General features: G+C 44.3%; 1 protein-coding gene and 1 long non-coding RNA gene across 2 annotated transcripts; one reads left to right on the plus strand and one right to left on the minus strand.

The window, feature by feature from the left end:
- Positions 1-925: 925 nt before the first annotated feature.
- Positions 926-1,475, minus strand: LOC114609777. Its single transcript, XR_003709580.1, has 2 exons — positions 1,436-1,475; positions 926-1,127 (listed from the first exon to the last, which is right to left on the minus strand). It is a non-coding gene; the product is annotated as an uncharacterized LOC114609777 (long non-coding RNA).
- A 255-nt stretch (positions 1,476-1,730) lies between these two features.
- Positions 1,731-10,750, plus strand: Cebpg (CCAAT enhancer binding protein gamma; the record flags this gene model as incomplete). Its single annotated transcript, XM_028754201.1, has 2 exons — positions 1,731-1,931; positions 7,503-10,750. Coding segments are annotated over 2 exons (750 nt in total), but the record flags the coding sequence as incomplete, so codon positions are not given.
- Positions 10,751-11,919: the final 1,169 nt, after the last annotated feature.

Below are 11,919 nucleotides of genomic sequence, written 5' to 3' on the forward strand. Positions count from 1 at the left end.
CACTGCCTGGCTTCTTAAGTCCTTTGAAGGAGACTTTAATATACTGCTGGATTACAACATCTTTTGGTTTCTAGAATATATTTGGACATTAGCAGGGCACAGTTATACAAAGGACACTTCCCTTTACTGGCATGGCTTAAGTTTTCGTGGCTTGCAAGAAAACAACCTAGATTTCCTCAACCTGGAGGCAGAGTCTTCCCTAGGTTCTCATGTCCTTATGCTGAATGTTTACAATTGCTGGCGGTAAAACAAGGTCCTCCTGGGCTGGGTTTTGGCTCAGTGGTAGAGGAGTGTTACCCTGTATGTGACACGCCCTGTGTTCAATGCCCTGCCCCCCATCAAAATCATTGTTCTGCTCACGTGGTCGGCCCTACCCTACTGGGGCTTCTATGTTCCGGCCATCATAGGGCTTCTAAGCAAAACCAAACCCTCCTCATCTTTTAAGCCTTCTCTGATGCATCAGATCAGGTCTGGTCCCCTTCTTACAATCTCTCCTAACATCTTGGATTTCTTTCCTTAAGCATCTATGAAAATGGGGCTTGAATCATGTCTTTGTGGTTCTCAGAGTAAGTTCCCTGTAGGCAGGGACGGTGTGTTTATCTTCTTCATTGCTGAGTCTTAGTCCACACCTTAGCACCTAGCTGGCCCATATTTGTAAACAGGAAAAGAATTACAGGGTATCAGCTAAAGAGGAAATCTCAAGACTCCTGGGCATTGACTGCTGTCTTTGCTTAGACACAACACAGAATGCAGCTGGCAGGGTGGCTGGCAAAAAAGAGGCTAATTCAATATATATATGATATGCAAGGATATTTTTATTTCCTATAGTTTTTACAGGATTTGAAAATATTCGGGACATACTGGTTTTGAGACATTAGCTCCCCAAGTGTGCATGGGGTTATCAGGGGTCATTCTCCGTGGTTGCTTTTTTTTTTTTTTCTTTTTTGCAGGTATTCTCATCTTTCAGGGATTCCTCGAAGTCTAAGTGGAGAGCTGCTCTCTTAGCCTTGGCAATGAAGAAACATTTCCTTTTTGAAAGCCAGCGAGTTTTGAATGATAAACATTGCTAAAGAGGAAGCAATCAAATCTATCCCGCAGGCTGTGCCTTCCATCCATTGCGCTGCTTCCTGTTTTTTTTTAAAACAAAAACAAACAACAATAACAAAAACAAAAACCGCTTTTTGATCCTCTTGTGAACTGTTTGGGAGAATCTGGCTGGACTGCTTGTCATTTTTAAGAACACTTTGGAAATCGTGATTTGTCTGGGAGCCACAATCCGCTGTTCTCAAGAATGTGACAAGTGCTAACCCTAGCATTGGACATTTTTTTTTTTCCTTAACGCGCTTTTGTCAAAATAAAGTTTGCAGCTACCTCAGGGCCTCGAGGCCTAAACAAACACAAACAAACAAACAAAATCAGTAACTCAAAAGTCCACCTGAGGAAACGTAATTTCCCTAAGGTCGGTGAGGCTCTCATAACGCTCACAGAACTTTTCTCGCCACGGGTCACTCCCACGGCTCCGAGCCGCCGCCCGCCACCACCAGCAGCCTGAGGGGCAGACCGCGGAGCGCTCCTCCAGCCTGCGCCGGTGCTGCCACGCCCACCACGCCTGCTCCGCCGCGCGCCCGCCTCCCGCCGCCACACGGCCTGTGATTGGCGGTTGGCGCTGCCCGTCTCGAGGGGCGGGCGCGTCGCTCTCCGAGCAGCGATTCTTATTGGTCACGGCGGCGGCGGCGGCAGCGCGCGGACCCGAAGAGGAGGGGAAAGCCGGTGGCCGCGGTGGCGGAACGGGCGGAGGCTGTCGGTTTCGTAACCGTCGCTCCACCTCGCCGACTCGCGGGCTGCGAGGCCTCGGTCGAGTCGGACCGCGCCGCGCGGGGCCGCTCGGAGTGGAGGCTGTCTGGGGGCGGGCGGGCCGGCCGGAGACGCAGGTAAGGAGGCCGCGGCTTCTAGCTCGGACGGGTTGGGGGAGGAGGCCGCGGCCGAGCCCGCCGCTCGCGTAGGCGCCGGCCCGGCCCGGCCCGAGGAGATCCGGCCCTGCCCGATTGAGCAGGTTGGCCCGGAAGGCCCCTGGCGGCTTGGCGGAGCGGGCGGGGGCCCGGAGCGGCGTCTGATGCAACCTGCGGGCAACACCCGGCGGGGCTGATCTCATCCCTGGCCGCGGCCCAGCGCCGCCGTGCTTGGCGCCGACCCCCGCCTTCCCCCGGGCGCCCCCTCACCACGGTCGGGGAAGGGATGGAGTACCTGGTGGCCCCTGCAGAATTTGCTTCCCCACCACCCCCAACGACGTGCAGCGTGACAAGCCTGGCGCGCATTGGCCCCTGGGGATGGAGGGTGTTCCTAGAATAGAAGGTGGGCCGAATCTTACTTTTGGAGCCACCTAGGACTCTTCCTGTCGCTTCCCAAACGGCTCGGTTTTGGGGGGGAGGAGGACCCGGTCCTATTTGGAGTTAATAACCTAGTGGTCATCTAGGGAAGGCACTCTATTTTTTTTTTTTAACACACGTAACGTTGCAAGAGGGAGATTTCGTTTTTTTTTTTTTTCTTTTTGGACGTGGCCGTGTGTCCTGCGGTTCACTGAGAGGGGGGAGGTCATCCTAGATGATCGCTCACCAGTTCACTAGACGCAGAAGGTCAAGCCATGAAGCCTTTCCTTAGCTCGCCTGGAGGGGATTCGGGAAAAGAGCCCGCGGAGGTATTGAGGTGGAGAAGTTGGGGGCATGCGTTGTGTGTGAGGATTGTTTCTCTTTCCAAGTGTGCTCGTGTAGTTCTGGTCCTAAGGTTGGCGTGCTTAGTTTTGCTCTGCTCTTAATTGTTTTTTTTTTTTTTTTTTTTTTTTTTTGTAAGCTGCATCATAAGATGTATCGAAATTAGAAAGGTTTTAACCTTTGTGGGTTGCACAACAGCTGGGGGTTGTCTCTCTTGAGTTTCCACCCACTTGAATCCTTATTTGAATATATTATCATTGAATGCAGACCTGTCTCACGGAGGGAGTTTTGAAATAAAGCACCATAAGGTCTTTCTTTAACTGAGAAATTGTACATAGAAGAATTCAGAGTATGGTAGGCAAGTCCTGCTACCTCTGAGCCACATCCGTAGCCTTCAAACACTCTAAACTCTGAGGTCTGTTCAGCTGTTGCCACTTGAGTAGTAGTTATGATAAGCTAGCTATCCCTGCGGTTATTTCCCCGTGCCCGAAAAACTGTAAATAATGACAGGATGCTACTGAGCTGGAGAAAAACTTGAGCCTGTTTCCTGAGTCTGATGGTCATGCTTGACTGACTCAGTTATTTTTATGACCTATCAGAAGCAAATAGGTGGGGACAGGCGTCCCCTGTCCCCTATCTCCAGTATCCTTTAAATTCTCACAACACGTCATGATTGCCAGCCCAGCTCTGTGATCTGGGAGAGGTGCTTTCATCCCTAGTGAGTTAAATGCTCCCTGGGAAAGTCCCTGGGAACATTCCCTCCTGAGATCATAGGAAAGAGACACAGGACCTGGTCAAAAGTTGCCTCAGTCACAATAATGAGTAGCAATTTAAGGTTTCCCTCAGAGGGGTGATTGCATAGGGTCTTACACTTGCAAGTTTATCTGTCCTCTCCCTATTCTGTTACCCTGCCCTGCCATTAATGAGGGGGAAACCCTGAACAGGAACTCCTAATAAATGTATATTTATAAACAATGTATTTGTTTTGAATGTGCTAAATAGTACTATAAATATGTTTAAAGGATAACATTAAAACAAGCATAGGAATAGGTTTAAAGGATGCCATCAAAACATGCGGATGGTCTCTTCACAACTCCAGTGGACCGCTTACTCTGCACTCCTTGACAGACAGAGTCTCCTCTCTTTGGTGGACTCTGCCTGCAACAGTCTCTAGGGAGCTGGAGTTGCCAAAGAAACTGGGGGATCCGATTGGATTAAAAAGCATAGAGAAAAGAGAAAACAGACCATTTAGAATGCGTTAGGTAGTGGTCTTGAGTTGAGCGTAAGGGAGCAGAGCTTGTAGAGAGGGTTAGGACCTTGGGTTTGATTCTGTAATCTGGAGTCACAGGCATTGATTTTTAGTAGGAAGATGTGACATAGTTACGTTTGAATGGAGGGTTTCTCGACCTGCAGGTAGCAACCTCTTTGGAGTTCAAAAGACTGACTCTTTTACAGGGGTCACCTAAGACCATCTGAAAACAGATATTTATATTACGATTCATAACCATAGCAAAATTACAGTTATGAAGTAGCAACAAAAATAACTATGGCTGGGGGTCACCACAGCAGGAGGAACCTGTATTAAAGGGTTGCAACATCAAGAAGGTTAAGAACTGTTCCTCTAGATAGTCTAGCTAGTGAGTGGTTGGAGGGCGCTCAGGCTGCTACACCTGAGACTAAGGCCCCCGGGAGATGATGTCAGCCTGAGGTAATTTCTGTGGCATTAGGAAGGACAATAGATGTGGGGTATTTTTGTTTGTAAATCTGAAGACTGAACCTTCATTAAGGAAATTGAGTGAAGATTTTATTTTGAGAGGCTAAAGGAAAGATATATGGTTCTATCTAGGTTTATGAAAAAAGTGACAAGCTAGAAAAGTTCTGTACAGGTTTATTGTTCCAACTAAAAATTTATAAAAATTCTATTTTATTTTACTATTCTGATATTCCAGAGTTTCATTGTTTTATTCGTTTGAATGAACATTATTACTTTAGTTAAGAAATTTGCATTTGAAAAAAGTCTTTTTTTTTTGTTTTTTTTTTTTTTTGTTTTTTGAGTCAAGGTTTTTCTGTGTAGCCCTGGCTGTCCTGCAACTCACTCTGTAGACCAGGCTGGCCTCGAATTCAGAAATCCGCCTGCCTCTGCCTCCCAAGTGCTGGGATTAAAGGCGTGCGCCACCACTGCCCCGGGGAAAAAAGTCTGTTACTCATTTCATTTAGTCTCACATTCGTAAAATCTATTGTTAATATTCAGCCATGATTCTCCATTGTGTCTTCGGAATTATTTTGGGGGCTCCACTAAAACAAGACTGAAAGCCCACATCCAAAACTTGTTCCCTAGACTGGCAGCCTGAGAGTTGGGACTTGTAACAGTTTGCTGGTGTTGGTTCAGGGGCCACCTTGAAGACAGCTGCCCTCAGCTCTCCTCTTGCTTCTTGGGTGTCTGACCAGCAGAAGGAAAAAGGCACCACCCTGCTTCCTGTAGACTGAACTTTGGAGTAGATTAGTCCATTCAGGAACCAGACTTTGATTTAGAGTTAAATATCCAGATATTAAATGTCAGATTGCTTTGTTGTAGAACTCAGCAAATGTTTGTAGAAAGGAACAAAAGCATAAATGACCAGTGTCTTTGTTCAGTGCAAAACCAAATTGTTCTCTTTGAAGCCTGTTAACTCCTTGGTCCTCCCTCTCTCTCCTCTCTCTCTCTCTCTCTCTCTCTCTCTCTCTCTCTCTCTCTCTCTCTCTCTCTCTCTCGATCTTTTTATTTTAGACAGGGTCTCTCTACATAGCTCCTGGTTATCTTGGAACTTGATATGTAGGCCAGGCTAGCCTCAAGCTCACAGAGATCCACCTGACTCTACCTCCCAAGGCTGGCTTTAAGGTCATGCACCACTATATCCAGCCTACTTTAAAAAAAAAATCATGAATTTTTTTTACTCCTTTTTTTTCTTTCAAGTTTGCAGGCTCAGTAAACAGTACTCTTGTTTTTCTAGCCAAAAGGCTCACCCAAAATCTATCCTTTGTTCTGGTTATTGACTTAGCAAAATTAGTTAGAACCTTACCCGATTCCTGTATCTTTGAGTTCAGAAACAGGCAGAACATCCTGAATTTGAAAAGTTGTTAGTACCTAGAGCCTGTGGTTAGTTTGTTAGCATTTCCACAGCTCTCCTGTACAGATGGAGCTGAAGCTCACAGGAGGGAAGGGATGTGTCTAGGCTTTGTAAAACTGAGGGAGCTAGTGCCAAAGGAAAATGTGATCTTGCTTCTAGTCTGTACTTCTTTGGATCATTGCTATCTTTGAGCTTGGCTAAATTGACTGTGGAGATTAGTTTTGAAGAGTAAGAATACAAGAAAATAGGCAACTAAGATGAACATGATTTTTGAGGCAATTCCAGGAGAGGTATTGAATTATACAAGCCCTTAGACTTGGGTTACACCCAGTATACCAACTTGATAAGCTCTAGGGTTAAATGGCAGTCCAAGTGGCTTGAGTTAATATTGAATAGCCAACTCTTATTTTTTAATTAATTTGTTTACTTTCTTTATTTTGAACAACCACCTTTTAAGTGGGAGAAAAACTAGGCCACAATCATTTTCAAGGGAAGTTGTGAAATATCCATTGTGAACATAACCCGGAGTCCATATCCATCATGGCTCGGGAGGAAGTCTTCTGTCTTCCTTTAGTGCTGGAGCAAGAACAGATGACCCGCTAGCTCAGGGCTGGCCAAGTGGCTTTTAAAACAATTTAAAGTAATGATATATGGATATTTAAAAGCAAAGATTAATAGTAATAAATAATAATAAAAAAGGGCAACTTAATAAGCATGCTTGAAGAAAGGCTTGGCCAGAGTTTGGGTTGGCCAAAGCTGTTGATGTTTACTGACTGAACTTCTCTTAATAACCATGGGTGTGCTCTTCGGGGGCATTTTCCTAACTCAGCGAACTTCCCTAACTTTGTCCACTGAGGTCATTTTACCAGTTCTGGGAAAAGAGAACAGGATAGTTCATGGTTCATAACAGTACTTTGTCCATTTCTAAGGGTGCTGCGTCTCCTAGGGAGATACAGTTGATTCAGCTGTTTAGTTTGTAGTAGATTATTAAAATGTAAAAATGCAAATCAACTAATCAACTCAAAATAGCCCACAAGCCAGGTGGTGGTGGTGGCCCACACCTTTAATTCCAGCATTCAGGAGGCAGAGATGGGTGTTTCTATGAGTTGGAGGCCAGCTTGCTCTACAGAGTGAGTTCCAGGACAGGCAGAGCTAAACAGAGAAACCCTATCTTTAAAAAAACAAAAAAAAAACAACAGGTGAAGGCATTGCTAATTCATCCTGGGAACATTGAATAAAGGAACTTGCCAGGATCTTAGCGGCATCCAGACCCTCATGGGTTCTGCAGACTGAGTGTTCTGATCCAGCAGTCTAACCTGACTTGAGACACCTCCTCCACCCTGCAAATGCAGGCACCTGTTCTACAATAATTGAACTTGTTTTCCATGCTTACCCTGAACAGCTCAGATTTCTTCCTGGCAGATTGTCCATTGATATTAACTCACATATGCTACCTAGTATTTCCTGCTATGCTTTAGGCTTTTCATCCCCTTTTTAATAGTTACAGGTGGACTGGTCTTCAGCTTATGATGCTTCTGACCTTTTGAAGTTTGGAAACTTCAGAATGGTTTGCAGTTGCTTCTGTCAGCAAAACCAATAGGTTGCCTACTGTGTTCAGTTTGTGCAAGTTTAATCTGACTTGATCCTGTCATTTCAAATATTTTAATGCAACTTATTTTCTAACTAGGTTCATGTGAAGATTTTTTGGCAGTTGAGTGTGGCCTCCTTGGATCACACTGCTCTGATTTCTACCTGTTCTGTATTGGCAAAGGAACGTGCCCAAATGAGCAAGCTGTCACAGCCAGCCGCTACTCCAGGAGTGAACGGAATAAGTGTCATTCATACTCAGGCACATGCCAGCGGCTTACAGCAGGTTCCTCAGCTGGTGCCCGCTGGGCCTGGGGGAGGAGGCAAGGCTGTGCCTCCAAGTAAGCAAAGCAAAAAGAGCTCAGCCGTGGATCGCAATAGTGACGAGTACCGTCAGCGCAGAGAGCGGAACAATATGGCCGTGAAAAAGAGCCGGTTAAAAAGCAAGCAGAAAGCTCAAGATACACTGCAAAGAGTAAACCAACTCAAAGAAGAGAATGAACGATTGGAAGCCAAAATTAAGTTGCTGACAAAGGAATTAAGTGTACTGAAAGATTTGTTTCTTGAGCATGCACACAACCTCGCGGACAACGTGCAGCCCATCAGCACGGAAACTACGACAACAAATTCTGATAACACAGGGCAGTAGGTCTTCAGACTCCACGGCTTTGTGACATGAACATGAGAGGTGTGACCACCCTGCACCCCTTGGTTCAGTGCCTGAACTTGGTTTTGTTCCCTTGGAGGTTATTTTCTAGGCTCGCACTGAACAGCTGATTAGCCATGTAATTTATCTGGTCTTAAATGATAATGGATTTTTGAAGCACTAAAAGAAAACTTAGGGTTTATGGTTAAAACAAAATTCCTGGACTTTAATATTCTTAATAAATCCTCACTTCCCCAGAAATGCTTCTTTTGTAGGAATGGGAAAATAGAAGGTGATCTAGAAGGTTCTGGGTTCCAGTGAGACGAGACCTCGGATTAAGAAAAGCTGAACTTCATCTGTGTTCCTCAATTTGTGTTTTTTATTCTAAATTGTGTATCGTAAATTCTGGGGCTACAGAAACCAATCAGAATAATTTGGCCCTATTTTATAGATGTATAAACCTGTGTTAATATCATCAGCATTGTTTTTTCCAACACGTACACATTTTAAAAAATGACTTTAGGTGAAGTAAAGAAATCCCATCAGGTCATGTTGAAGAGATGGTTAAAAATACAAATCGCGTTTAGGAAGGACAGAAGTGGTTTTGTGCCCACCCCCCTTTGGTTTTAAAGGACATAGAGTGCAATTGAACTTTGGGGGGGTCTTCTGCTTACTGGATGAGCATTGTCTGTGTCCTACAAAACAAACTCTAAAGGTTTAAACAGCATCTGCTGTGTACTGACATTTTAGTCTCCGTGGATGCAAGTAAAGGCAGCACTTGGTTTGCAGGAGAAACCTTTTTTTTTTTTTTTTTTTGTTAGCCAGGTTAGTAAATAAGATGCCTTGGCTTGATGATACAGACCATGATTTAGAGTACTACTAATTCATTTGGTTTCTCCTGTGTTTGTTCAGAATAACTGCCAATGGGGCCATGATTTTTAAAGGTAAAGTTTCTGTGTGTGTGCTCGTGTAAAGAGGCACTTTTTGGTGTTTGATCTCAACTTAACAATTATTAAAAAATGAATCAACTTCATGCCATCTCTCAGAAGGCTAGTCAAAGAAAACTTGAAAGTATGAGGTTTGAATCTTTAATTTATTTCCTAAATCTTTTTATTTTTATTTCTTTGAGGAATTTTTTTTTCTAGTTTAGTGGGCTGTTCTTCCAGACTTCATTTCATGTGTTATTGCTTCCATTAGTATGCTTTTATGTTCTGTATAAATTATTTTAGAGAGACAATCTGATAAAACTCAGGATATTGACTCTTTTGTTGTGAAACAGAAAAGCTGGGTGTCAGTAGGCTCTGCTCTTATCAGTGTTGTATCTAGATTGTCATCTTGGTAACTCATGGTTTGTGCACAGTTCCAGCGCCAGTTTGTTGGTTCCTGAAATGGTAACTAAACACGGGTCTTGTGTGATCAGAGTTTGGGTTGCTGGAAATCTTGTTTGAATGTGGTCATTTCTGGCCATGTTTCCTACTAGGACTTGGTAACCCCAGTGTCACTCAAGTTGTTCCCTAGCATGGCAGGAAGTTGCTGACTTTTCTGGATGGAGACTTGTCAAGGAGCTCAGCAGAGCTGAAGACAGGAGCTGACACTGTTCTTTGGGAGCCAAGAAATGAGTAGGGAGTTAAAAATGAGGGCCCAGCACCAGTTTACCTTGGTTGGAATAGCCATCTACTCATAAAGACTGAGAGATGATTTGGGTAACTAGCAAGGACACACCCATACAATCCTAATCTTCACCAGCTGATGGACAATTATGTAATGAATTTAATTGGTGATGCAGTTAGGTCATGTATGTACCGACGAGGATAGGCAGACTTGGGAAACTACTTCTGAACACCAGCTTTCACAAATGGATGTTCTTGTGGATTTGTGGTTACCAGTGCTAGGACTTTAAAAAGCTGTAGGGAAGTCAGTGCTCAGAGTTTCAAATTGGAACATACAAATGAGTCCAAGTAGTTCCACACTGAACACAGATGTTAATTGGTGTTTGGACTTTCTTACTCAAGTGGGTATGATGTTTAGCTTGATAGATTTCTCTGTAAAGTTGGGGGAAACTAGGTTTGGGGAATGGGTAAACTGTAGAGTGACTTTTGAAAGTCTTGTTACCGGGAAACCTTTAGAGTTTGATCTGCCTTGTGGACAGGTCGATGGCTTAGGAGTCAAGCTGTAGTGTGGATTAGCCATGTCTGTGTCTCCTGGGATGGCTGCCTTTGACTAGTTCTAGGCATAGAGGAGGGATCAGAGCTACTCTTTGTGTCTGGCTCTTTGGGTCACAGGTGACTTTGGGATCTCAGTAAGGATTTTCCTACTGGGTGTTTGAAATCCGGGTCATGAGGCCATTCAGTTTTTACAGTTCTCAATTTATGGAAGTAGAAACATGTATAGTTTGATAAGAAAGGGATGCAGCTGTTTTTGATGTTTCTTACCCCTCCCACCTCTTTCCAGGGAAGCTTCGTGCCCGGACAACCCATGGAGCACGAAGTGTGCTCCTGATGCCTTAGACATAGGAAAGATGCCTGTTTGTGTGACAGGCTGGGGAAGATGCCATTCCACAGCTAAGCAGATCTGCCTCAGGAAAATACTAACTTGTTCTGTTTGTTCCTGGCCTTCAGTTTGCGAGATTACTCTATTTTTTTAAAATATAATTTTATTTCTTTCAACAAATTTAAAAATAAAAAATACCTTTGGAACAATGACATTTTCTTTGTGGGTTTCTTTATCTTGGACATGAGCAAGAAGTTCACTTGTAGTTGGTCCCAAAGAACTTGCAAGGTGCCTCTTGCTGCTGTCCTGAGCTGGAGTGTACGCACAGCGGGGCGCTTTGTACAAGTTTGGATTTCCCTGAGTGGACAAGGAAGTAGTTGTCTCTAAACTTGGAATGCAGCTTCAGTTGATTGTAGTTGTTTGGTCTAACTTAAAACTGCATCCCAGTGTAGGGGGCAGGATGAAAGGGGCTGTCTGTGTCCTGGTGGTTCCCAGCCTGTGGTTTCCATTTGAGGTGTGTTCCTAACAGTACATTTAGAGTATGATTACCATCTTGACTTATAGGGTATATGCCTGGGTATGGAAATGCATTGGCTGATTTCAGAAATATCGAGAGTCTGAGAAGCCAGTCTGAATTGTGTGTTCGGGGGGAGGCCATTTAGATGCTTTGCTCTGGTCCTTTTAGTCTGTTTGTGTTGGGGAAGTAAGTTTCTTGTTGTGTGGTTGTGAAAGTTGTGTGACTGAGTATGGTGGTGCACACCTGGAACCCCAGCATTATGGAGACGAAGGTTGAACTGAGGCCAGCTTGAGGATCATTGAGACCCTGTCTTAAAAATGAAAAAAAAAAATTTCTATGATGTTCTGTCCCACCTCCTTTGAATTAGTTGTAATTTTTTGTTTGTTTTGTAGTTTTAGTGAGATGGTCTTGTAGCCAGTGCTGGCCTTCAACTTGATAGGTATGACCTTGAACTTCTGGCCTTCCTGCCTCCACCTCTCAAGTGCTGGGATTACAGGTATGTACCACTACACCTGCTTTTATATGACCCTGGGGCTTGAACCCGGGGCTCTGTGTGTGCTAGGTGAGCACTCTATCACCAGAGCTGTATCTCCCACTCTAGTTGGTTTATTCTTAATAACTTTTATTAGAAAACTTATACGCCGGGTGCTGGTGACACATGCCTTTAATCCCAGCCCTTGGGAGGCAGAGGCAGGTGGATTTGAGTTCGAGGCCAGCCTGGTCTACAGAGTGAGTTCCAGGACAGCCAGGGCTACACAGAGAAACCCTGTCTCAAAAAACCAAAAAAATAAAAAAATAAAAAAAAAAATTAAAAAAAAAGCTTTATATATACTTTGTGACAAAATCAAGTCTTACTAAAAAAAT

This window comes from Grammomys surdaster, unplaced genomic scaffold, assembly GCF_004785775.1.
Source record: "Grammomys surdaster isolate TR1022 unplaced genomic scaffold, NIH_TR_1.0 125984, whole genome shotgun sequence".
Taxonomy (NCBI): Eukaryota; Metazoa; Chordata; class Mammalia; order Rodentia; family Muridae; genus Grammomys; species Grammomys surdaster.